This window comes from Acanthaster planci, linkage group LG07, assembly GCF_054643075.1.
Source record: "Acanthaster planci isolate LZ-2023a linkage group LG07, COTS_SCS, whole genome shotgun sequence".
NCBI classification, from domain to species: Eukaryota; Metazoa; Echinodermata; class Asteroidea; order Valvatida; family Acanthasteridae; genus Acanthaster; species Acanthaster planci.
This window is the reverse complement of record NC_141783.1, coordinates 390899-417492: the sequence shown is the minus strand read 5'-3', so window position 1 is coordinate 417492 and position 26594 is coordinate 390899. Positions and strand designations below refer to the sequence as shown.

The window sequence follows — 26594 nt, the reverse complement described above, 5'->3', positions numbered from 1 at the left end:
AGGGATTAGTGTGGTTTTTTTGTCCTTGGAAGTATTGTCACTCGAGAGCCTTTCCTCATTCAGATTGATGCCCTGGATCTGGAGCCCAACCTCTACCGCATCGGACAGAGCAAGATCTTCTTCCGTGCCGGGGTACTTGCCCACCTGGAGGAGGAACGGGACCTGAAACTGACAGACATCATCATCCAATTCCAGGCTCACTGCAGAGGAATGATTGGTCGAAAGTAAGAAGCCAAGATTAACATTAAACTGGTATTAGCCAGTTGCACGCGGGGAACTTGATTTTTTCCTATTGTTTGTCAGGAAAGATTAATATGCGTATATTGAGTAGCAATTTGATATGCGTATATTAAGTAGCAATTTGATATGCATATATTGAGTAGCAATTTGAATTAATCTCTGTTCTTTCTGCTCCATGAGAGGCCCCAACCTGTAAAAAATTTACCCAAGACTGGCCAAGTCGTAGGCAGTAAGTGGTCATGTTGTTGACTTGCAGACTAGAAAAATGGCCTTTGCATGGCCTTTGCACACTTAGTTATGCAATATATTGAGAGTCACTCCCATTCCAGAAAAGTCGCTCAAATGTTTTTGGTTTTAATATTTGCGTTGAGTCATTTCTAAGCGAAACGTTAATTTCTTGTTACAAAGCACACTTTACTATCTTTCTGTCATGGAAAATTGCAGGGAGGGTCAGAGGTTAGAATGAATACCATCGTGTCAGGTGTATACCATCGTTTCAGGTGTATTTTATTTAGAAGAAAAAGAGCCATTGAATTGTATATGGTGACTTTGTTAGAGATGATGGTGAAGCAGGAGGTAAGCATTAGGTTGATTGCTTGATTCGCAGACTCTACCAAAAGCGTGTGCAGCAGTTAAGTGCTATTCGCGTCATCCAGCGCAACTGTCGGTCCTACGTCAAACTACGGAACTGGAACTGGTGGCGTCTCTTCACCAAGGTACAGTACTCATGGGTTGTCTGATAATGGTCATGGTTAAAGGTTGGTTCCTGCTTCAGGTAAATGCAGCGAGTACCCACAAAGCATTTGGCGCGACAAGTACTTCATCTTGCATCACAAATTTATGTTAGTTTTTGCTGAAGTATCAACTGTGAACCAACTTCAAGGGGGAAATTGCCTTGCCCACCTTAACAATGGTGAACCGAACAGGATCCAACAGAGTGTTCAAGCCACTGTATGTTGGGTTTAGCAGGCAACATACTTTATAGCTGTTAGATGTGGTTGTGCTTTGCTAGGATGGCAGCAAAATTAGAGAAAGGGATTAGGGGTTAAGGGAAAAATTGCCTGACCCCTTTGAGCATTTTCTCAACAACTGATCAGAATTTTCCAGTGAATTCAAATTATGGGAATAAGATTTAAGGCATTGCCCATTTCTTGACTCAAAATGGAAATGTAGTAAACCAGGCAATAGCAGTCCCAAATTTTTCCATCACTGGTCTCAAGTTCATTTCGCTTTGGGTCGTAGGTGAAGCCCCTGCTTAATGTATCTCGTCAAGAGGCCGAGATGGAAGCCAAGGAATCCGAACTGCGGAAGGTCAAGGAAAAGTTGAGCAAGTCCGAGTTGGTGTTTGCCGAGTTGAAGAAGAATCACGATCAGCTGCAGGTGGAGAAGAGTATCTTGGCTGAACAGCTCCAGGCCGAGACGGAGCTTAGCGCCGAAGCTGAGGAGGTTGGGGTTTTCTCCTTGTGACAAGTGAAAATGTTAATGTTGATTCAGTATTGAGTTGGATCCAATCAGGAGTCTTTATTCAAAGTAAACGGTTCATTACAGATTGATTTGTTTACCATATATGCTTCATCTCTGTTTGTAATTGTTTTATTGGAATTTGTGTGCAAATGAATTAAAATTAACAGAAAAATCTCAAATTTTTGGTAATAGAGTTGCTGAAACCAAATTATCTTGCTCTAACAGGAACTTTGTAATAAAAAAATGGAAAATTCCCCCCCCCAAAAAAACCCATTCAAATACAATCTATATCGAATGTTACCTATGCAATGAAAATACATTTTATAGGTGAGAGATGCATCCAAAAAAGTGCTCAAGAATTTTTGTGCAAAGCTTCTGAACGTTTTGTTCACCTAAAAATTCCATGTTTGCAATGATTTCGTTGATTCATTCGATGGGTGCCCTCTTTCTTGACCTAGAGGAGTATCAAGCTGTCTGCCAAGAAGCTAGAGTTGGAGGAAATCCTTCATGACATGGAGAGCCGCATCGCAGAGGAAGAGGAACGTGGCCAGTACCTGTCGGCCGAAAAGAAACGACTTGGAGCTCACATCCAGGACCTCGAGGAACAGTGAGATTTGCCTTCCGTCTTTCACCACTAGTCTTGGCCCAAGATGTCAGTGATCAATAGCGACGGTTGCATTTATTAGCGCCACTGCATTTTTCTTTCTTGCAGTAAACCATTTTGTATTGTTGATTGATGCCCCAGGAAAGCCTTTGGAGAAAATTAAGCAAAGTTGAACTGCTCCCGCAAGTGACGTTTGTGTGAGCAAGTGCGCTTGTCTAATTATTGTTAGAGGGCGCTCTATGCACAATCCATTATTGAGTGCTGGCATCTTGAAGCCAAACCTATTTAACTATTTGTTAACGGCATTATTCCACAACAAAGTTGTATTGCTTTCTGCTGAAAAACCTCTGGGGGTTATGTCTCAATTTCTTGTTTTTCCCATCTCACTCCTGTGACACTTGTAAATAAGCTCTCAGCCGGAGACTAACCTGCGAGAGACTGGCAAACCGCCTCACAATGTGAACAAAGGAAAGACTTCTCTCTTAATACTTCAATCAAATTGAACTAAAACGGAAGTTGTGATAAGCTGTCAATTCCCCCCAATCTCAGGTTGGAAGAAGAGGAAGCCCAACGCCAGAAACTGCAACTTGATAAAGTCAGCCTGGATGCCAAAGTGAAGAAATATGAAGAGGACCTGGCTTCATTGCAAGACACCAATTCCAAGGTGAGTAAGCCATGCCAATGCCAACAACATCCCATGGGATACTCAACCTAACTTACTCATCTCTTTTCTGAACAGAACGGTAACACCAGTCATATTAGTGGCCTATGGGCATCCTTGAAATTAGATCAATTCTTGTTTCCTTGGAAACGCAGTGGGATCATACATGTACTTAAATGTTGACGGTGAAACCCTGTGTTCCAAGTGGATTGCTATAAAATTTATCAGGCATGTTTTGAGTGTTAAGATGCTCCTGGAGAGAAGTCAGATCTGCAGTGATGCTCTCAAAAACCCGGATACATCTAACAATTTGGTGGTATATGTGGCTGAATGTATTAAGATTTCTAAGTGAGAATTGGTGGAAAACTGAAGGAGTCTATTTTTGACTGACAAAAGTTGGCTGGTGTTGCTTCAAGCTTTGCTCAGTAATCCTGTTGACATGCTGCCCGGTTTGATTTCACCCTCTTCATTTTTGAGAGTAGATTTGTACAAGGTTTGAAAGAGTAAACACTTAGATTTTGTTGTTGTTTGTGAATCCAGTTGAACAAAGAGAAGAAGTCGATTGAGGAGCGTTTGTCGGACGTGGATGGCACCTTGCTGGAAGAGGAAGAAAAGAGTAAAGGTCTAATGAAGCTGAAATCGCGTCATGAATCCACTATTGGTGACTTGGAGGACAAACTGCGTCGTGAGGAGAAGGTTAGAACACAATCCATTTCAAGCTGAGATGGTTCAAATCATCAAATATTCCAATATTCTACCTTCCAATTTATTGGAGTATTCAGTTGTACTGAAGGCCAAACAAAATATGCTTGTTTGTGTGTCTGTCTGTCTTGTGGACTTTCAGGACAGCGATCCATCCCCTAAATTTAGCAAAATATTTGAATTTTTTCCTTGTTTCATTCGATTTTTCTACTCCTGTTATTTGATTTCAAAATAAAAATTTCAAATAGCTGCTAATCGACTGAAGCGAATACCCACATATTTTAAATATCAAGCACAGCCCTAAATTTGACATAGCTAGAGCATCTCAAAGAACAGCCGTTAGTTCGGCAAAATGGCTTAAAATTTTGGAAGACCTCTGGAAAAGGGCAGTGCAGAAATCTGACCGCTCTTTTTCTGTGCCAAACAGCAACGCAGTGATTTGGAGAAGTGTAAGCGCAAGAACGAGACTGATCTGAACGATCTCCGTGAACAGCTGAATGAACTCCGAGCTCAAGTGGAAGAACTGAGAGCTCAGTTGGCCAAGAAAGAGGAAGATCTGCAAATGGCTCTGGGAAGGTAAGAATTGGCTCCTAGCCAGGATCTCTTTGACTGTCTCAGCAGTCATTTAGGAGTCATGTTGGTGCCTGCTATCCCCACTGTGTACCTACCTAGGATTTGTTTCTTCAAAATTTAATGGAAGTATCATGAACTGTCCTCCAGTGTGCTTTTTTTTTTTGCATTTGTTTACACAACTTCAGACAGACTTATGTGCCAGGTTTTCCCGGAATTGTTCCAAGTTGTCATGTTGGCTGTTCTGTCAAAAAATCAGTTGTTCACACTGTCAGGAGCTGTTTTCTTTGGGGAAAAGTTGTCTTGTTAAGGAACTCATTAGCGTGCCATGTTTTTGGATGATTAATCTTCAAATAAGGACTATTCTGTCTTTGACTGTCTGCCGACATGCAGAAAGTTGGAAATCAGAACACTCATTTTACAAGCCCATAGCAAAACAAATAGCCGTGCGAGCTGTGTACCTGCACATGCATACATGTATGTGTGATAACTGCCATTTTGACATGGCAAATACTGCCCTCCTATTCAGCAAAGAGCGCCATCTTTTGCTTGAACTCTTTTCCTTTTTTATGGAAATTTGAATGTTCCGATGTTTTGCTGCCTGAACACTTAAACATCGGGACAGTTGGATGTCATCAGAGTGGTTGGCAGGTTGGCAGTACTAGCTACAAGAAGGTTCTGGCACATTTGTCTTCTTCTTTCACAGGTTCGATGAAGAAACAGCGGCCAAGAACGCTGCCCTGAAGAAGGTCCGGGAGCTGGAGAATCGAATCTCTGAGCTGGAAGAAGATCTGGATGTTGAAAAAAATAATAGAATAAAGGCAGAGAAACTCAAGAAGGACATGAATGAAGTAAGAGTGAAAGTCCGTGTTCCTCAGCACTCCTTGCTTCTCTCCTACCAACACAACTTGGAGTGTAGAAAGTAGTGCTGTACTCAAGACCATCTCAAGTCCATTTGTTATACCAGACTCGAGTCCAGTCACAAGACTATACAATAGACCAGTCACAATGAACAGGGTGAACATAGACAGAGGAATTGCTTTGGTTGCAGTTCAATTTGAAAACTTCTGACTTATGGGGTCCTGTGCTGTTTTTAATAGACCACGACTACAACACTGGCCAGAAATAATCCAATGACATGGATTAGCTACCAACTTAATACCTAAAGTTGATGTTTGTCCAGCTACTTACAGTGAAAGTTGCAGAATCCGTCTCTCAGTGTCTCAGCTTTCCACGTCCAATCTTTGTGAAACTTGGCATGCATATAGACAGCCTTTATTGGTACCTCTGTGAAGATTCCGTTCAATATACTGTTGATTTGATGTTATGGTTATTCATAAGCCACACCCCAACGCGTGTCGACCCACATGCAGTGAGTACACGGTGGTGCAAAAAGCTAACCATTTTCGCCACTCTGTCTCTGAACAGTGGACATCTTACAAGAACAATAGATCAGATTTTTGTAAATCAGTGCGAAGATGATAGGAGCTTCTGGAAAAAATTCCTGAAGGCTTGGCATGAGAAAAAACACGTGTTGGGCCGATATCTGTGAAAAAGGATAGGGGATTCTGTTTCCCTCCCTCGTTGAGGTTAACCTCATCAGATGTGACTGAGTGAGCAGACCAGCTGATGAGCAACATATTAAAGAGCAAAGATCTTTTACACTCTTCCTCCATTTATTTTGTTCCCGCCCATTCCCTCAGGAATTGGAAGCGCTCAAGTCAGAGTTGGAAGACTCCATCGACTCCACCGCTGCTCAGCAAGAGCTCCGCAACAAGCGTGAGTCTGAGCTGGTGGATCTGCGCAAGGCGCTGGAGGAAGAGACTAAAGCCCATGAAACGGCCGTCGTGGAGCTGCGACACAAAAATAACTTGATTGTGGAAGGGTTGAATGAACAAGTAGAAGCCCTCAAGAGGGTGGGTGTCTGGAGTGCTTTCTCCTCTTCTAAATTCACTAATTGGATTCAGGTGGAATGAAAACGGTTCTATGTTAAGGCACAGGAAGCCATTGTTTATCATATTCCCTGAATCTACCTTATTCAATCTTAATCTGTCAGATGAGTTGGTACCAGACTATATTGGGTTCTATTCCTCACTTTTGTGTTTTTTTTTAATGTGGCTTGAAACTTTTAGATGCAATTAATCACAGACTGTAATCTCTTCTTCAGTACAAATGACAGTAATTGGAAATGAAGTTTTATTTCAGTGCTTTCATTTTTATTCTCGGCTCAATATGGCTGATTGGTGAACAAAGCCAATAGTTGTGCAAAATGAAGATGATTCAGCAGGTTTTTTTAAAAGCAAATGCGCACTCATTCTGTTTTTAAACCAACTCTAACTCACAGGTTTTATTGGTTAGTTTTCAAAGGCTGAATTCTAAACTAATTTTACGAGGTAAGGTTGAAATTGCTGAGTTGAGCTTAACTCAAGGTCATTTGAGTCTTTCGATCAGAAAGCGAGTGGTTCAGTTGTTCATATTTGAGGAGATACAGAATCCTTGTGGGTGTTGCCAGTGAAACACTTGGATGTGAATAACACTAAAAAATCCACAAGATTTAATTCAGTTCCATCAAACGTACAGACTTAGGTTGTGGGAGGACTTTGTTAGACATCAAATTTGCTGGCAAGTAGTGAAAAAATCTATCAACGTATTTTTTTTGTTCAGAGCAAAACATCTCTGGAGAAAAACAAGGCAACGCTCGAGTCCAACTCAGCTGAGTTGAGCAACGACATCAGGACGCTGAACCAATCCAAGCAGGAGTCGGAACGCAAGCGCAAGAACCTGGAAGCTCAGCTGTCCGAGATGACCGTCCGCCTGACAGAGACTGAGAGAGCTCGAAGTGAATTCTGTGAGCGTGCAGCCAAGCAACAGGTACGTGGGCTCCTTGTCATTCTTCACATCAATGGAGTAGATTTGTACTTCAAGTAGGATTCGTAGCCCTGGCTGGCCCTGCTCGAGGGAACAATTCCTTTTGCTAAGAAGTCCAAGACTGAGCCCGTACGGACAAAACTTCATCCCCGTAATTGACTGTCAATTGTCTGATCATATTGTTCTGGTATTAGTTTTAGCTTTGAGGTTTGCGACAACAAGGAAAACTTACATCTTGATAGACAAAAAGAATGAACTTCAACAAGTTTGCACGGGACCTCATTTTATACACCACTGTATGGAAATATTCAATTCTTGGATGACACACAATCTTTAACTGCTGTTTTCCATGAAAATGCTTTGTCCGATTTTTGCATTTTGGCTATTAAAATAGGTGCTAGACTTCTAAGGAAAAAAGTCAGGAAAGAACAGTTTGATATTTGCTGGGATTTGGAGTCGTGGCAAAATTTCCAAGGGGGGTGGGGACAAATAGCACACCCTCTTGTCTGTATTCCGTTCGTAAGTGTGACGTGGCTTCAGTCTAAAGCACGCCCACTGCACATGCACTACACATAGTTACATGCATTGATCGCCATTGACATGGAACCGGAAGTTACCCCACAACTTCAGCGATCATCTGGGAGCCTGCAAATCTTGGAGCGTCCGCCTTTGTGACAAGTCACTTACGAACCGGATAAGGTTAAAAATAAGGGCAAGGGTACATTATGAGGTGTATCTGATACCCAACCGTGGGTATGTCAGCAAAACGACGGCCGGTTGTATGAAGAGTAGGCCACAGGAGAGCGATTGATGTATCAAACTCATTTATACATTATCTGTAACAATTGCTATTATTTTCCCGACAGAACGAGTTGGAATCCCTGACCACCCAACTCGAACAATCTGAAGCCAAAGCATCACAATCCAGTAAGTCAGCAAACTCCTTGGTGGCTCAGCTTACTGAAGTCCAGGTAAGGCCCACTTATGTCATCTCTCAAGCAGCGTTCACTAAACTTTATCACTGTACAAGTGAACTGTGCCAACCAAGTGGACAAACAAGTGAAGTGCCACTTGTGATGGTTTGTTGGTGTTAAGTTCTACCTTCATTGGAGCGCCACAGTTGTTGGATGACCTAGCTAGTGTTACAGTTTGCTCAAGGCATTCTGTTCAAACTTTATGGGCATGAACATAAATTTTAAAAAAGGGATCTGTTGTCTAAGTAAATGCTTCAGAAGTGTCTTAGCTATTTTGCTCTTTAAGGACGTTTTTACTTTCTGATGACTGTTAAAATATTTTAAGGGAAAATGAGTGTTGTCTGTATACACGTTCATGTATGTAACTCCATTAATTTTAACGTCTTCAGGAATTTCGGACAAAAATGAATAAAAAGTAGAATTAAAAATATGCTTAGCCTAAATTGCAAGAAAAAAATTTAACGGTTACACCAGTAGGCTGTAAAATGCAGCACAGAACATCTACATTGCTAAATTCTCCCCACGCTGTATATGCTTCGTGCTTTGCACTGGCAATTTCAGCTATTTTCAGCTATCTTTTTGTATTCCATTCACACCCCTGATTCAGGCTACTCTTCTGAGGGTTGGATTTTTTTTCCAGCTGTCATGCACAAACCTTTGGGAGAAAATATAGCATGGCACATTGTTTTACTAATTGCACTGCAGTCTGAACGTTTATCTTTATACATAACGGAAGCTGAAAGATATCATTACTTAAGACAACCAAGAAACTCTGTTAGCGTCGCTTTTTCCTGCCCATCTGCAGGAAAACCTGAATGAGGAGACCCGCCAGAAGTTGGATCTCAGCTCCAAGTTGCGAGCCAGCGAAGATGAGAAGGAACAGCTCCAGGAGCAGCTTGACGAAGAGGAACAGGCCAAGAACAACCTGCAGAGACAAGTCAGCAGTCTGACTGTGCAGGTAGCGTGGATATATTGACCTCTGGACAGGGCAAATATACAAACTGTTGCCCACTAGTAAGAGAAATATACCAGTGTTTAGCACTGTTTTGTAGTTGAGTATGTCACGAGTCCTTTCAGGATTCCAGTCACAAGACCAGTCAGTAACAGAGTGAATAATGACAAAGGAATGTTGTTGTCACTGTTCATTTGACTAGCTTGTGACCTGACATAAGACGAAGTGACTAACAATGGACTTGCGGGGACTTGTGATGGATTCCACAACTTTCATTTTGCGCAGAAATTAAAATACTTCTAATAAAAATGAATGACTGAGAAAGTAGTAAATAGGGCCCATGACTGAAAAAAAGGGGGCCGGAAAGGGGATAAGGATAAAAGTGGAACTGTTGACTGGTTGAAGTGAATAGGCTGACTATTGCCTTGTGCTTTTGGCAGCTGCAAGATGCCAAGAAGAGACACGAGGAGGACCAGTCATCTTTGGATTATGCTGAGGAAACCCACAAGAAGATCCAGCGAGAACTGGATGCGACCCAGTCCAGACTGGAGGAGGTCTTGGCCAGCAACGACAAGCTGGAGAAGACCAAGAAGCGGCTGCAAGGAGAGGCAAGTACAACAAAGTGGCAGGTCTTCTTTCAGATTCAGATAGAGAGGGCTTTGTCATTTGATTTCGTTTCTGCTAGGGATTCGGCAAATGAGTACCCTAGGCATTGTAGCGCACAAGCCTGGAGAAACCTGTAGAGAGGAGACGATGAGAAGCAGTTACAGTTTTAGAGCTGGGAGGAAAACCCCAGAGGAATATTCCGGGTAAAACCCACGGGATCAGATAAGGGTTGAAAATGCAATCCATTGGTTTCGAATCCCGGCTCGGTCCACAAGTAGACAAAGATGGGATTCAAACCTGGGTCGCATAGGGAGGAATGAACCACTGTGCCAATCTCACTCCTAGCTTGTCGTTGGTTAGTAATTGAAAGCTTGAAATAGTTTCTGCAAGCCCTATTCTCCTCCAGGGAGCTGATGTGACTGAAGGAATGTGTCTGGGTCTTGTGTTGGTGACCGACGTGTATTAACCCCAACCCCACCCTCAATCCTTCAAAATCCTTGGGCAATTCCTGCCATTGTGTTCAGGCAGCGTGAATGGTTACCCCATAAACAGTACGAAGGATTTCACGTATAATCTTAGCTTGAATTTAGGCATGGTGGACCATAATTAACACAAGGTCCAACCCATACTGTGGCACAGTGCATCCTAAGCAGTCAGTGATGCAATCTTGCTATATAGCCTCAAGCCTCCAGAACTTCCCAGAGGATTTTGGAAGATTGAATGATGCATTTATCACTGGCACTAGTGGATATGTTCCCTTTATTGAATATCTTCATTATCGTTGCTACATTTTTGAAACAGCTGGATGATGTCACTGTGGACATGGAAAAAGAACGAGCTCTGGTCAGCAGTCTGGAGAAGAAGCAGAAGAAGTTTGACAGCCATCTGGCCGAGGAGAGAAATGAGAAGGAACGTTTGATGCAAGAGAAAGACCAGACTGACAAGGAACTGCGCGAGAAGGAGACCAAGGTGAGTTATTGACTGCTTTCATATGAGTGTGTGAAATATGAGTGTGTGAAATATGAGTGTGTGAAATATGAGTGAAATACGGAACGCGCTGGAGACATAGGTAAGCAACTGACTTGTGTTGAGGGAGTTTGTTTCCTGCTTGTGAGGGAAACTTGTGTTACAGTAGGAAAAAAAGAATATATGTACATTATACATACTTTATTTGGATATTATACATGTGATATATGGATATTATACATGTGATATATGGATATTATACATGTGATATATGCATTTTATGCATAATGTATATTATACTACTGAGTGCTTTTTTTGACAAAGAGTTTGTAGGATATTGGCTTTTGATAAGAATGCATTGCTGTCTTTTTTTCTACTTGTAGGTCATGTCATTGAATCGTGAATTGGAAGAGCTTCAAGACCAGCTGATGGACAGTGAACGCATCCGGAAATCTCAGGCATCAGAATTAGAGGAAGTCATGTCATCCAAGGATGATGTGGGCAAGAATGTAAGTTCTCTTGTGATATCACACCCTCGCTGTGATAAACTCTCTCCTTCCCCCGTAGAATGAGCTTGTTTGATATTTCCAACAGGTGGGATCTTTCAGGAACAATGGGTTGGTGTGTGGCTGTGCCGATAGGATAGACTGTCATGCATGTGTTTTGCTGTTCCCAATTGACTTCGGATTCACTTCAGTTTGGGAATGCACTGGTGTGGACCATTCTAGTGAAATAATGGAACAGTCCAAGGGAATGTTCCAATGTTGACTTTTTACATGCACTCTAATATCAACTTTTAGTTGTACAGAAAAACTATAGTCAACTATTTCTTTTCCTCAAATGAGCTGCCTTCTTTGTAACGAAAATCCTGTTTCTGTTATGCACCTTGTTTTATGTGACTTCCAACTTGCCCAATTTATGGTCGTCAGGTTCATGGACTGGAGAAGTCCAAGAAGGCTCTGGAGACCCAAATTGAGGAGATGAAGAACCAGATGGAGGAGCTGGAGGACGAGCTCCAGGCCACCGAGGATGCCAAGCTCCGTCTGGAGGTCAACATGCAGGCGCTCAAGGCCAACTTTGAGCGCGAGGCGGCCGCCAAGGAAGAGGCTCAGGAGGAGAAGAGGCGTGGCGTCATCCGACAGGTGGGCCAAGTTGCAATGGATCATCATAGAGAATGGTTCATTTGGGGTTGTAGTTAGGAATTATTGAACGGTCATGGTAATTGGTCCTTCATTGTGAAATAGGGACTCTTGTAAATCTAGCTGACAGTGCAGCTGAGCATGAATATGCTTAATTTGGCTTAACGATAATCATAAATGCTGTTTATCTCTTTATTGAGTTGTCTTCAACAGATCAGTACCTTTTGAAGAGACAATGACTATAAATGGCCTACAAAGGTACAAAGTATTGTAAACCAGTTTGGATTGAAAGTAAATTGACTACGTTTGTGACCCAAATCAACTCTTCCGTGCATTGGAGATCAAGAAGGAATATGTTACTCTGAGAAATTCTCAGAAATCCAGAGAAATGATTCAAGTTATTAGTGTCAAAGATTCCAACATTTTCGGACTGCCGTGTGCCCAGAAATGCATAACCTTCCATGCAGAAGCCTCACCAGGTCAAGAGATTTGTTTTGATTTTTCTTGTAGCTGCGTGAGATGGAGGTTGAACTAGAGGAGGAGCGAAAGCAACGAGGAGTGGCCATCAATGCCAAGAAGAAACTGGAGATGGACATGAAGGATCTGGAAGGTCAGGTGGAGGCAGCGAGTAAGATCAAGGAGGACAGTATCAGACAAGTCCGTAAACTCCAGGTAAGCTTTCAGCAGTGCGTCTCGTCTGCCTTCGGTCACTACCCTCCTCTGTCATCGGACTGCATGTCGGGATAGTCTGTGTTTAGAGCAGGGCCCAATTTCAAGAGTTGTGCTTAGTGTTGCGGAAACTGTTACTTACCATAAGCACTAGTTGCCTGTGTTTTACTCCAAGCACTACTTGTAAATGCTAGCTACCACCAAGATGTCCAGAGAAATTTAGAATTATGCACTGATTGTAACGTGAATCTGGTTTGCTCCATTGCCCTCTTCAGTCCCAGATGAAAGAGTACCAGCAGGACCTGGATGAGGCTCGCCAGTCCAGGGAAGATCTTGCTGCATCTGCTCGTGATGCTGAACGTAAACTCAAGACGATGGAGACGGAATTCATGCAACTACAGGAGGTTGGTTTGCTCTTGCACTGGGCTTCCCCTGGGGCACTGTGTTAGGGGGTCAAACAAATTTGCTAAAATTCTGGCACCTAAAACAAAAGCGAGTGTTTTGAAAAAGGCCTAAAATATATTCTATACGATCTAATAGTACATCAACTCTGAATTTCCCCTCTAAAATAAATCAATCTTGTATTCTTTGTCCCTTTCTACCATTTTGGACAACTTAAAACTGATCAGTTTCAAAATATCTGAGTTTTTTTCCTATTTTGCTTCCTTTGTCTATTTCAAGTGTGAGGTGGTAAAATTCAACAGAAAAGCTTGAGGTGGTTGCTAAAATTGGTGGGCTGCCTCACACTGTCAACACTCTGTATATCTATGATCAACAGATCAACAGTCTAGTATCTTCACTTTAATAGGATTGTAGTTAGTTGAGTTGGGAACTGGGAATGTAAGCCAATTTTTGTTCGTTCAGGAACTAGCTACATCTGAGCGCCAGCGTCGTAAGGCCGAGTCGGAGCGTGATGAGCTTCAAGAAGAAATCAACAGCAACGTGTCCAAGGGAAACACCCTGTTGGAAGACAAACGCCGCTTGGATCAGCGTATCTCTCAGCTAGAAGACGAACTTGAGGAGGAGCAAAGCAACGTGGAGATACTGATTGACAAAGACAGGAAGAACAGCCAACAGGTGGGTGACAAGATTTGCAACGGGGGAGTGACAAATGCAGTGATACATTGGATGACACAAGAGGTGCTTTGTAGGGTCACATATAGTGTGACTTGTAGGCTGACACACGAGGTAACATGCTGAATGATACAAAAAGTTAAGCATGGTGCGACACATTGAGTTACATACTAGCTGGTACATGCTTCAAATACCTTTTGGTAACTTGTAAACCAATCACTTAAATATCTGTTCCCTCAATGTAAGATTCTATCAAGAGTTGCGGGGTGCTAAATAGCTAAAGATTCTATCAATAGTTGCGGGGTGCTAAATAGCTAAAGATTGTGTCAAGAGTTGCGGGGTGCTAAATAGCGAAAGATTGTGTCAATAGTTGCAGGATGCTAAATAGCGAAAGATTGTGTCAAGAGTTGCGGGGTACTAAAGAGCTAAAGATTGTGTCAAGACTTGTGGGGTGCTAAATAGCTAAAGATTCTGTGGTGTCACACTTTGAAGAATGGTTAGCTGAGTTTGATACTAAAAACTTTTCAAATGGGTAATTTGTAATAGACTGTATTTGGAGGCACATAGGATGAAGCCTGATGTGTCACCTTAGGTGATGCACAATGTGATGTGTATGCTGAAACAAGTGACAAGTAGGCTAATATAGCAGATGTCACTATTTACCACATGGACACCGCATTGCAGTAAGTCAGAATGATATTTCTATATCTTTCCAGATTGAGACCATTACCAATGAGCTTGCCTCAGAGCACTCCTCCAACCAACGCCTGGAAAATGCCAAGATGCTCCTTGAGAGACAAGTAAGTCCCTCCATCATGCCTTGCGGTTGGAAAACAACACCCTGCTCGCAATAAAAAGCTTTGTTCAGAACCCAGTTTCTTTTATAACAGTGGAATATTCCTGAAACATTTCCATCATTTCCTCATTCCCATGTCCATTTCATTCAGAATGTGAATGGATAGGTTTCTCTGTACTCTCTGCTTAATTTCAATACAACCGATTCCAGTGGAACATACTTGTCCACTTGGTTGGTCAAGTCGCCGCCTTGCATCCAACTTGACATTAAATAGAGGCCCACTGAATGTAGTTATTCTATTGTACACACTTTGGCTTTAAGACCTGTGTGAGATCAGAGCCAGCCAGGCATTTGATGATCAAAAGAGTGTCACCTTTGGGCGATTCTTGTGTTGGCTTCTGTGTGGTTTTTGAAGTGAAGCTGATTTGTGTCCACCTGATGTTTGATTCCCGTAGAATAAGGAGTTGAAAGCCAAACTGCAAGATTTGGAGGCTTCCATGAGTAAGAAGATCAAATCAGCAACTGCTCAGATGGAGAGTAAACTTGCTCAGCTGGAGGAACAAATTGACAGTGAGGCAAGGCAAGTCAATGAGGCATACCCACTCATGGTCAAGGAAGAGTGCAGAAACTAGACAAATCTAAGATAAGAGGGTCCATGGTCCTGGAAATCCGGAAAAATCCAGGGGGGACAAAGTTGTCCTGGAAATTCATGGAAAATTGGGGAAAATAGGATGCCCTGGAAAGCTGTTGGAAAAAAGCCATGGAAAGTCATGGAAATTAAGATTATACAAGGGTAATGTTTGACAGGTTGGCAGTGATGTGACAGCAGAATGATAAATGTACAGGGTATCCAGTCTAAATTGGTTGCTATGGTAATCTGGTGAGTGTCAGAGTACTGTGAATTTATTGCCATTCAGACCGCCTCATTTTTGTTGTAGCCAGCGGTATGAAATCGTCTCTCACAAAGCAAATGTAACATTTGCCATTGGTGAAATAGCTGGCTTTATCCAGATTATTTGCTTGCACAATGACTATCAGTCTAAAATGCTATGATTCAGTTTGATAGAGTTTTACCAGATACTCACGAAAGCCATCATGAGCAATAAACACTGATTATTTGCATTTCAGTGTGCCAGGTGCACAAGTGATGAATGGTTATCATCACACTTAATGATGTTTGTGTATATATCTACCAAACTGATACATCATCTTTGATTTTCACATTGCAGAGAGCGCAATGCAGCTACCAAGGCCGCCAGACGAGCAGAGAAGAAGATCAAGGAATTGAACATGCAGGTGGAAGATGAACGACGACATGCTGACCAGTACAAGGAGCAGGTAAGGCCCACCTCTCATTCCTTACCCGACCCCTCATCCCTTACCCCGCCCATTGTCCTGAGAAAGAAAAGAGCAACGATGCTCCAACACAGCAAAATGAGTCACAAGTCACTTGAGCAACCACTTGAGTGAAAGGCCTTTAAATGAATATCGTACTTTTCACTCGTATATAATCCATTTTCATTGGGGTGCCAAGGTGCACGATACATGAGAACCAAGAACTCAATTGACTCTGTCTAATGCAGACTAAGCAGAATTATGCAGACTAAGCAGAATTATGCAGACTAAGCAGAATTATGCAGACTAAACAGAATTATGCAGACTAAGCAGAATTATGCAGACTAAACAGAATTCTTCAAACTTTGGTCTTCAGACTCATGTTGTGAGATCCAGTCATGAGTACTACTCCCAACTGTTGCCAAAAAAAGAACTTCTTGAGAAAATAACTGCAGCATTACGTTCCATGAAAAATAGTTATTCCAGGGTGGAATAGGTTTTGCAAAATAAGGCGTTGGGTTTTTAGGCAGATGCAAGGAAGTTAAAGTAAATCCTCTGTGAATATTCAGGCAGCTTCGTACATTTTTAAAACTACTTTTAGACGTGTTCACTTTTTGGTTGTGGTCATAGCCTCTAATCTTCTTGTTAAAATAAAGACAATTTGGTCTTGTTAGTATGATCAGGTTCTTTTGAAACCTTGCACTAAAAGTGCACTTAAGGTTCACTCAAAGTGCAAGTAAAGATTTTCAGAAAAAGACCCTAAAATTGTTTGCCAAAAATCGTTTGACCGCCATAAGGATCTTTGAGTACTGACTCAAGGATTTTATCTTTATCTTTTTTATTCCCTTAGGTGGACAAGGCTAACCTCAAGAACAAGAACTTGAAGCGTCAGCTTGATGAGGCGGAGGATGAGTGTACACGAATCAACGGCCAGAAACGTAAAGTTCAGAGAGAGCTGGATGAGACGACGGAAGCTAATGAAGCTCTCCAACGAGAAATCAGTTCCCTCAAGACCAGAGCAAGGTACCAAAAAAAGAGTTAGCGGGGGCCTGGGCTTTTGTGTAGTTGCATTACAGAACTCCAGCTCAGTTTGTTTTCTGGAACTGGTTTTTCACATTTGCAAATTTAAAACAAATTGTGACTAAATACCGGTACCCCTGACTGAGTGGAGTTGGTAATTTTGATGTTTGTCGATGGCTTTCCTCCATCGGCAAGTTTCGTCCTTCAGATTGATCCAAAGCGAGACGTTTGACTGTGGTAAGCTGTAGTAACTCCAGCCAGTGAAAGTTGCAGAATGTGCCCTGTTTGTGTGCATAGCAGTATCATTTTGTAGATAATTGCTTAGTTTCTGAGCCTGGTTTTGGAATAATGGGTCAAATTAGTGTTGCAGTCTCAGTACTGAGACATTGAAATATGTAAGCTGTGACCTGCTGGCTAGTGGAGATGAATATCTTGGTTGAATTAGTCGTATATTAAAAGGGAACCTTAGTCAACACCATGCCAGTCCCATTTCCATTGAATCCCAGCATTTAAGTTGATCACCCTCAAGCAGGAGCTAACATGTCTACCAAGATCAGGCACAACTTTATCTAAACATAAGTGTTCAGGAAATCAGATGGTTGTGAGCCATCTTTATCTGATATTAATTCTGTTCTCATTAAATTGGAACTCCTGGTGTGTTGGTTTGCAGTTTATGCTGTCAACTGTAACATGTTTCCTCAAGAGACATTTGTTCTTTTCTGGGTTTTTGCTTGACAGGGGTGCTGGGTCATCGGCCCGTCCGAGTCGCTATGGAGGCCGGCGAAATGTCCCAGCTGAGAGCACCAGCTCTGCCGACGATTTACCAGACGGAACTGGAGATGGCATGGAGTAAACTAACAACAAACCAATGACTTAGAATCGTTCTTCCATTTTTCTGCTTTGTAGGGGGCGCCATGCTAGCGTCATTATGCAAATTTCGTAAGTAGCATTGGTACGTGACTCAGTCAAGACCACCTGACTCATATCTTTTCAGATGCCATTTACAAAAAACATTTAGCATGAAAGAAATTCAGCTGTGACACACATTTAGTAAGAAAAGCAAGTAATTTGATGTTTCTGAGGGCAATGTTGCATTTTTGTAGCAATTATGGGACATTGGGAATTTGTGTTTTGATTTTTGATGTCAGGTATCAGTGGCACTCTTTGCCAGTTTTTATTTACAGAACTGAAAGATTCTTGAGTTTTCAGCACTTTCGCTTTGCTTGTTATTAAATTTTCATCACCACAATTGAATGTCCAGCACGAGTATTAGCAGGGTGTTAAAAGTTTGTTTTGGTTGCTTAGAAAGGAAGATTTTTTTGGTGGCATTTAGGCGTGAATTGTATTTTGAACTGAATCGTTTAGTTAACACCAAGGCAGTGCAGGTTTTCCGTTGTGATTTTTATTTAATGATTGAGATGCTAGAAGTAGCACACATAAACGTCTTGGCGGTTAAGTCATTATTTTTATTTATCAATCCCTAAATGAAATCAAACTTTAAAAACAAAGTTACAAAAGAATTACCATGATATATGCTAAATTGTGGCTAACAAAATTAGAATTAATGAAATGAAAGTTTTTCTACTGAAACTATTCAAGTATGGACAAATGATTACCATTCAGGAAGGAGGTTTGTATGACAGTGGTGTTTTATGTACATGTTGACTTCGGTGGAAGGGGTTTTTCTTTTTTGGTGTTTCTGCCGTTAGAAAGTTGACAGCAGCATTCCTTGAAAGGAGAGAATGGGGGACGAAATGCCAGTGTTTCAGAAATTTCTAATTTGTTGAAGTATATTCCAGTGTTGACCCCTACTGCTGTAGAGTAGACCTAAATATTCTCCTTGCAATTTTAGAGTAAAGAGGATGAACCGCACAGTCATGTTTGCAGCAAACTTGATTTGTACTTTACACAGAAATTTAACCACTGTTATTTTATATTGAACAATATAGTGGTCAGTTTATATATTTAGTTTAATCATAGAAACTAACATTTCCAATCAGTGTTACAATTTAGCACATTCATTTCTTTTATCTGTTTATTTTCTGTATGTGAAATTATCTAAAGTGCTGTTTTGCTATCTAATAGGTTGTTTAATAGACCCATTGAAAAGGTATTTAGTATGTGTTCAATACCTTCAAGAAAACATCCACTTTCTTTTCGTAGTTTGAATTTGGAGAAATTTGTAAACACTGTTCTCTGCTTTATTTTGACAGCATGAAGAGGTAAGATTGAAATGAAAACACAAATATTCCGACAGTGAAGAGTTAGAGAATTAATGTTAGATTGCATATTCTTTTATCCAAACAACACTGGAGCGAGGAGTTGGCAGCAGTTCCGTTGAATACAGGCTTTTAACTAATTGTTGTTAGGTATTGATAACTGTCTTTACTCCCACATTAAATAGAAAAAAATCAACAGTTAATTCAACCTTCAAATAAGTAGCCTCCTTGTGTGGGATATATCTTACCTTTACTCAAAAGGAATTCTATGTTAATGGTGTGGCTAAATCCATATGTTTTTGGCATTGTCTGGCAAATTATAAACTGACTTTTTTGATGCATTCCAAAAATATATTTGTAGATTTCCAAATGTGGCAGAGAAAGGGGGTTGGTTTCAGGTGTTAGACTAGAATGAATTGGTAACTTCTGGTTACTTGTTTTTTGTCCGAAATCCCTAATATGTTATCTAAGCTTAAGCAGTTTGGAGAATTGAAAAAAAAAGTTGGCACCTGTACATATTTACATTGAGGAAACTTTGAGATTTGCTGTAAATGTAGCCTTATGACTACTTAGGAAAAGTTGATGAATGGTCGAGGAACTGAATCCACAAGACCTTGGGGTGTTCCTACTAATGACATACATTATCCATACCCTTTGAATCTTGTACAGTCTGGAATGAATACCGTAATGGTGTCCCAAACCTGACTCCAGTCTTACCTGTGTTTTTTAATGTGCATGTAGCGCTGTGCTGTAGACAGATACGAGAGTCTCTTTACTCCTGTAAGTTGGCGCGTGGAGAGCGAGTAGTTGGCCTTTTTGAATTGAGTACTATTTTCATGATTTTGCACAGTCTGATGGCAGGTCACATGCTGCGTTCCATACTGATTTTTTTCTTTGCATTCAGAGGAACTTAGTAACTGAACCAGAGCAAAGGTAGGCTAAAAGGAAAAAAAAAAGCCGTTTAGTTTGTTTGAAATTGGTTTGATTCTGAGGGTGATGTATTTTGTGTTCTAAGCTTGCAGCAGCCATTTTTATACTTTTGTTGACATTAGTCTAAGAACTGATAGACAGTATGTATCGTATGTTATATAGAGTGCCTTGGTGGTGGTTCTTTTTGTACTTGAGATTGCTGGGTAGCTTAACATCCATTATTTGTGTAACTTGAACAGTTGCTTGTCAAGTCAACTGTTCATATTTTGAGCCCCCAGATTTAGTGTTTGTAAACATACACTGCAAACTTTAACACTAACCCAAATTTAAGTATAATGGTCTTGATGTAATGAAATTCTAAAATGTTAGGATAGAAAAACGGTTGGAAAACTTGGGATATGTAGGAATTTTTTTAATCGCAAAAAGATAGAGTTGACTTGTATATCCCTTGTATGCTTATTAATACTATTAACATTAAATCATTTCTGGCTCATTTCCAGATTGAAAAAAAAAAGCTAATCTATGAAAACCTTGCAAAATTGAAATTTAAATAAATAACACTGTATTAATATGCAGCGTGAGACTGTCTTGACATTTTGTTGTTCGTCTCACAAGGGGCGGAAATTAGGAGTAAAAAATGTGGGAGTGTAGGTTCTGTTTCGGGTGAAATACTGCATAATCTCCTGATGTAATAGGCAGGCGTGAGGTGACTGAGCAGATATTTACATCAAGTGAGCCCCCCTGACGAGATCACCTATGTAATGAGGGATTGAAGTTTCGACTTGAAAATTGCAATGCTGGTGCTTGACGTATTCCCGCAGGTAATTTATTCCATTCTGCAAAAGTTTTTGGGAATAATGAGAACTTGTAGCAGTCTTTATATGGCAACGGTTTCGTTGACAGATTTGTTGAGGAGGGTCAATCTCTGGGCAGCTCTACGATGTTCCAAGGTCTCCCATTCCAGTTGGGACAGGATTTTGGTGACGTTCTCCCTCTTTGTGTTGTTGAAGACAAATCTGGCAGATCGTCGTGGAACCCCTTCCAGTTGTAATTTATCTTCCTTGTAATGGGGATCCCAGACTGATGAACTCTCCCGAAAATATGAGGTGATTTCAAATGAGAAAACAAGACTAGCTACGAGGGCACCGTCAACTGCCCCAAATGCTCTCAAAAATCGACTAATGAAAGGGAGAAATATAAGATCATCATGAACATGTTGAGCCTGTGGATGCGGGATATCTTTAAAACTGTTTCAAATGGTATCAACCTTGGACAGGTTTCCACCACCTTGGCCGCTTTTCTGTTTTGGAAAAAAAAACTGTGAAGAGGAAGCAATCAACACAGGAGAGGAGACAATTGGGTTCGCGTGAAAAGAATATTTGCGCAGGATTTACTTAAAATTCTTTGGAAGTCAAGATGAAGGAAGTATTTCTCTCGTCACGCAGGGCCTGTTCGGGCGCTTGATGATGAGCGAAGGGAAGTATGGGCCACGAGCGGGAACAAGAGAGGGCGGAATTTTCCTAGCAACGGCGGCTCCTTTTGTAGGAACTTCACTCCGCCGGTCACAAACGACTATGAGATGCACGCGTCGTGTGTACGTCACTCTACCAACAAAAGGAACACCTCGACCAGCTTGGCTCATTTCAACGATGAGGGGGTGCTTCTGTTTAAGGTGGATTGCTGTGCGAACCGCTCGAAGAGATCCTCGTTCTAGACTGTACTTAATATTGTTGGCCGGAATGCTGTCCTTAGATACCATACCAGTACGCACGCACGGCACACCAATACAGGCGTTTCACAACAGCGCGTCTCCAAGAACTTGCAACGCTTTGACCAATCACAATGCACGAAATCTGTCGACCCTTTCCAAACGCGCATTGGGTCGACAAATTTCGCGCGTTGTGATTGGTCAACGCGTTGCAAACTCTTGGAGGCGCACTTTTGTGAATCGCCAGTATTAGGAAGTCGGTGGCGTTGCGGGGACTGTATTCAAAACCATTCGCTGTCATTTGAAATGTTTTAGGAGAGGAGCCATGTACTTAAAAAGTGGAGCGAAGCAAGAAAACAATTTCAGTAACATTCACTTTCCCTCTTTGCATTTTGACGAAGTGTTCACCCGGGTGTTGTATCATCCTATAAGAGTAATAATCTTTGAGTAACCCAGGTATCAAGATGAGACACAACTCATTTCTAAGTGTGTGTTTTTACAGGCACACATCTTTGGAAAGCTAAAAGCAAACAGGAGGAAGTAACATTGACCTTTTTTAAACATACAATTACAATCAGATGATGTTTTACGTTTAAAAATGGATAGTATTTTTTCTTACCACCCTGAAGAGAGTAAACTTCTGAAGTCTGTTTTCTACCCCAAATTGTAGATTTTACGCATAGGTTTTCCCAGCCAAATTCCTAAAATATAGCATTTAAATCTATGTTCACGTGGTTAAATCGAAGCGAATCTGCTGCCTGCTGCAGTCCTAGTTTTCGCACGTTTTAGGACGGAACAGTTTCACTGAACACATCCTATAATGTATGACTCACGTCTAGTCGTGAATTCAGTGGTCGGTTGACGTTGATGACGGTTTATTCACACGTGACGGTGTATGTTCCTTTTCAAATTTCATATGTGCACATTCCATTTTTGCATTCAAATAAATGAAAATGAAGAATCTGAGATCTCTATTTTCCTTCTCCCTTTTTCTTGCCGATTCATTTATTTCAATTTTCATAACAGACAAATACATGTAGTTCATTATATTGCAAAAGTGGATTGTTGTCAGTTATATCAGAAATTTTGAACTGTCCTACTCACGACTGTTTTTGAGTAGATTATGCGCTCAGACTCGGGGTTGGCTTTCCCATCTGGCAGTATATTTGTTCATGCCATGATCATCTGTAAGTTCATGAAGCCTTGGCATTGCCTTTGAATGTTTAAATGCGATCAAAGGTACGCGGCCTTTTTTCACGTATCTTTTTCGATCGAGCTGCATGTCGGTCTGCTGTGCTTGGATCTATGAATCAGTTAGCAAGGTAATGGTAAGATCTTGAAGACATGGTTGTAATATACCCCTACCTTTGAAATAGAAGCAAAAAAAAAAAGATTACATTAATTTGAAATCTTGAACAAATGAATAAAGAGATTAATGGAATGCTTACATTTTGCAGATGTTTGCTCACTGGCCATTCGATTGACTATGACAACTTGTAAGTTGTGTTTTTGTCTGTGGACTTCAGTCGAAATCCATTGGTGCTGCTCTAAAATTTGAGATAACATTATTTGCCGAGCTCCGACTAATTATCTAACGACGGACGTGACGAATACCTTCACTGTTATTAACATAATGCGTGCAGTAATGTGCAATTTACACTATGTAATACGATCCAATGGTGCAAAGCAGCGACCAGTGAGCCCAGTCCACCCCTTGATCACCACTACAGTGGGTGGTCCTTATTTAGCGTACATTTGAATATGGGAAAACACCTTGGAAACAGTGTTTTGTCCGAAACGAAATATTCTTTTGCGATAAAACTCCATTTTGTTAACTCAGTCCTCGTGGAAACATACCTTCCAGTGCAAAAATACACTACTCAAAAAAGTTAAGGACCACCTTTTTTCTTGAATTATAATTTTTTCCAAGCAATGAGTGGAGTCAACTTCTTTTATTTTTTGTTTGTCTAGATGGCGTTCTCATTTGAATAAACATTTTTAATAATGTTTCAATACATCAAATGCACATTTTCAGCAGTAAAATATCTCATATAAAAAGTACACACGAAATAAAAAGTGGTCCTTAACTTGTTTTGAGTCGTGTAATTGTATAGATTCTGATTACAAGCTGATCAATTATTCAGTTCACGCGAAAACACAGTGAAACCACTGTCCCTTTTAGAAGCATTATATGCCTTCGGTTAATGAAGTTGCCGTAGTCACTCAAACTGTGATAACTTATTTTTTGCGTAATCAGTGTACATATGTCGTGACAGGTTCGACAAAAAACAGAAACAATCTAAAAGCATGTAGGCCTAAAGATTGGAGGAAAGAACCGTATCGATTAGCTAGCCAGTGCCGTGTACAGCAGTGGTTGATGAGAAAGTTTCTCTATTAGTTCCAGCTGTCCATTTCTGGAATGGTTAAGTTCAAAATTAAGCAGTGTCATCCTGACCATTTGTGGAATTGGTCAGGTTGCATTTCTTAAGTTGGATCGTAGAAAACGATCAGTCCATTTCACCATCGTGCGAGGCTTGATTAGTAATCTGTGTGCGACTGAAAATGTTCCATTCCTTTATTATATTCTCCTTGAATGAAAGAGTTGATATTATTTTGGTTGAAAAGCTCTTTTAATTACATGTGCTGTTATGTTTGTGTTGTGCATTGTTTGAAAGTAGAGGACTCCCCACCTCCACCACCACAAATTCACATTTAAAAAGACAGTCTAGTAACATTAATCTGTGGGGGAAAAGGGGAAAAATCTTTTTAACACATTTAATGTTTTCGCATAAACTCTAAAAATGTAGCCCGGTCCAACAAAGGGTGGTTGTCCCCCAAAATAGTTTCAGCACGAAATTCTCTCAATTTTTAAAATTTAATTAGTTCATTTATTTTTTCACTGCAAGAAATTTCGATACAAGAATGACTCTTCTAGGCCTATTTTCCATAGGCCGTTTTCCAATACTCAACTTCGTCTACGCCTCAGGCTTAACAAGGCAACAAGCTGAAAGAGCGCCCTCTGCTTAAAGTGATGGCGGTACTGAAGTAGTGGCCACCTGACCATTGTTCATTTTGTGAGAGTAACGTCTGGGATCTGTGCAACACCTTTTCTCACCAGTCTGGCCACGGCCTCCTATTGTTCCCGTTTCCGAGCACGCAGTAGCATCCATTGAAGCAGACAGACTACACTGACTACACCTATACCTTTTAATATGCGTGCGGTGATGGTTTTCGCTGAAGATCGTAAGCTAATTCAAAAGACATTTTGTAGAGAATTGTCCTGAATTCTCGTGGTATTTTCTGATGTCGTTTTGTGGTTGAGGATATTCTGCATTTTATGAACAGCTCGAAGCCGTTTCGCCCAAGATTTCGTTGCATTTTTCTTTGGGACTTTGTTCGTGCATGGTGAGTGACGTTAGCCGGGTTAGGCATGATGGGCTTTAGAAATAGAATAGAACCATTTTTCCCATGTGACCTGTGGAAAAGGCAGTCATGGCAGTGTAGCTAGGCTACGAATGCCATGGCTATGTGACACCCCAACTATAGCATCTGTCCCAACTATAGCTGCGACAGTCCGAACTGTAGTGCTGCAGTTAGGCTGGCCCAACTATTGTTGACCAATTTCTGTAGAAAATTTTTCAACCTTATCCAACTTTCCAAGTTTATGTATCTCACACTTGACACAGTTTCTGATCCCTATTTTGGCAAATTGCCACGGTAAACATAAAATCTGCCACAGTGAATTGATGGAGATTTATAATGGCAACATTTTCGTGCATAAAGGAAACTTCGGCAAAGCTTCATTTTTTTCGCGTAAACGTTTTCATCGGCCGAGTTGGACTTGCCTGCCCACTGAATTCGACACTTCCAGTGCAAGATTTGACCAAAAATTTCCTCAATCTGCTTTTATAGATACCAAATGAAAGTTTCATTTAGATCTTGGGTAGCATGTTTCCTGTAAATTTGATCAATCAGAGGAATTTGTTTTGAAGTTTGTGGCCGATAAAAGATCAGTGTTATCTGTGAACCGTGATCTAATAACAGTTCCAAAATTACATCATTGTTGCACAAACGAGCGGCACATGCATAGTCTGGTGTCATCGCTAGTTTGTGGTTTGGTCCCCGACCTGCTAATATGACACTTCATCTATGACATGACATTATAAACAATGTGACTTTGGCACATGCTCCCATTTCTGGGCACATGCACACTGTGCTGTAGTTATGGCACTCTAGTTGGGACGGTCCCAACTATAGTCGGGACTGATGCTGTAGTTGGGACGTAACAGTTACATACATGTAATGTTTTATTGACCCTGGTCATGCTGTTTGTCTGTTTTGCCATACGGACGCCGCTTGAGACCCTGTGTATGGTGTTCCTTACCTTTAGCACCCTGTTTCTGTAATGTGGGACGAAATTCTACTCTTCGAAACAACTTATCAAAACAAGTTGTTGGTGATGTCCTTTTTCATATCAGAAAGAAATGAGAACAGAGCTTTAGGTGTTTGAGGGAAATTTTGGAGTAAAATGGTAGTGTGCGTAACCACCTTGAAGAGCTGTGAACGACAACAAATTGTAGTCTGGTTCCTTGACCTGGATGGAGATTTGTTTTAAGGAGTCCAAAATGCCTGAGTCAGGTAATCAGTCGAGAATTAAAATGTTGTGATTCTACTGAGTGGTTGTCTTTGCCTTGCTCGGGTTAGGAATTTATGGTTTTCTTACTTATACATTATCAAAATTTACCTAAACTAGGCCTATCAGGATTGAGTAATGGTTCCTTAAGGTCAGAATGTTAGTTTGAGAAAGTGGACTTTGTTTCCTTATTATAGGAACAGGGTGTGGAAGGTAATGAACACCCTTTGCACAAACCCTATTGGACTGGTCTTAAAAAATCTAGGCTTGAGTGCTGTCTCATGTTTATTTTGTAGGCTAAGCGACTGGTATTTTCCCTCCTAACATGCCTAAATTGAACTCATCTGGACATGTTTTGCTTTCAGATGGTTAGGTCACTGTGAGGATTATTTACTGGCAGACTGTAGGCCTATGTGGAACTCTTTTCCGGCATGACACTGAAAATTCACTGGGTTGAGCTATTT

At 41.0% G+C, this 26594-nt stretch overlaps 2 protein-coding genes across 9 annotated transcripts in view; both read left to right on the top strand.

Moving 5' to 3' along the window:
• LOC110986127 (uncharacterized) overlaps positions 1-20358 on the top strand; it is a 61073-nt gene extending 40715 nt beyond the window's left edge. For 5 of the 8 annotated variants that reach the window (XM_087138652.1, XM_087138650.1, XM_087138655.1 and 2 more), the window contains 24 exons: positions 64-224; positions 848-956; positions 1483-1686; positions 2163-2311; positions 2858-2972; positions 3510-3665; positions 4099-4247; positions 4948-5092; positions 5945-6157; positions 6906-7112; positions 7976-8080; positions 8889-9041; positions 9476-9643; positions 10443-10610; positions 10991-11116; positions 11537-11749; positions 12257-12418; positions 12691-12819; positions 13280-13492; positions 14206-14289; positions 14741-14865; positions 15515-15623; positions 16471-16643; positions 17379-20358. In XM_087138652.1, coding sequence (XP_086994778.1) covers positions 64-224; positions 848-956; positions 1483-1686; positions 2163-2311; positions 2858-2972; positions 3510-3665; positions 4099-4247; positions 4948-5092; positions 5945-6157; positions 6906-7112; positions 7976-8080; positions 8889-9041; positions 9476-9643; positions 10443-10610; positions 10991-11116; positions 11537-11749; positions 12257-12418; positions 12691-12819; positions 13280-13492; positions 14206-14289; positions 14741-14865; positions 15515-15623; positions 16471-16643; positions 17379-17493 — 3651 coding nt within the window. In that variant the 3' untranslated portion in view covers positions 17494-20358. Of the gene's footprint in view, positions 1-63; positions 225-847; positions 957-1482; positions 1687-2162; positions 2312-2857; positions 2973-3509; positions 3666-4098; positions 4248-4947; positions 5093-5944; positions 6158-6905; positions 7113-7975; positions 8081-8888; positions 9042-9475; positions 9644-10442; positions 10611-10990; positions 11117-11536; positions 11750-12256; positions 12419-12690; positions 12820-13279; positions 13493-14205; positions 14290-14740; positions 14870-15514; positions 15624-16470; positions 16644-17378 lie in introns of all 8 variants that reach the window. The other 3 variants (XM_087138658.1, XM_087138651.1, XM_087138657.1) reach the window with 1 other exon arrangement.
• Positions 20359-24676: 4318 nt separating this feature from the next.
• LOC110986116 (uncharacterized) overlaps positions 24677-26594 on the top strand; it is a 34375-nt gene continuing 32457 nt past the window's right edge. The window contains exon 1 of the mRNA XM_022247759.2: positions 24677-24902. The gene's annotated coding sequence lies outside the window, so the exon portion shown is untranslated. The remainder of the gene's footprint in view (positions 24903-26594) is intronic.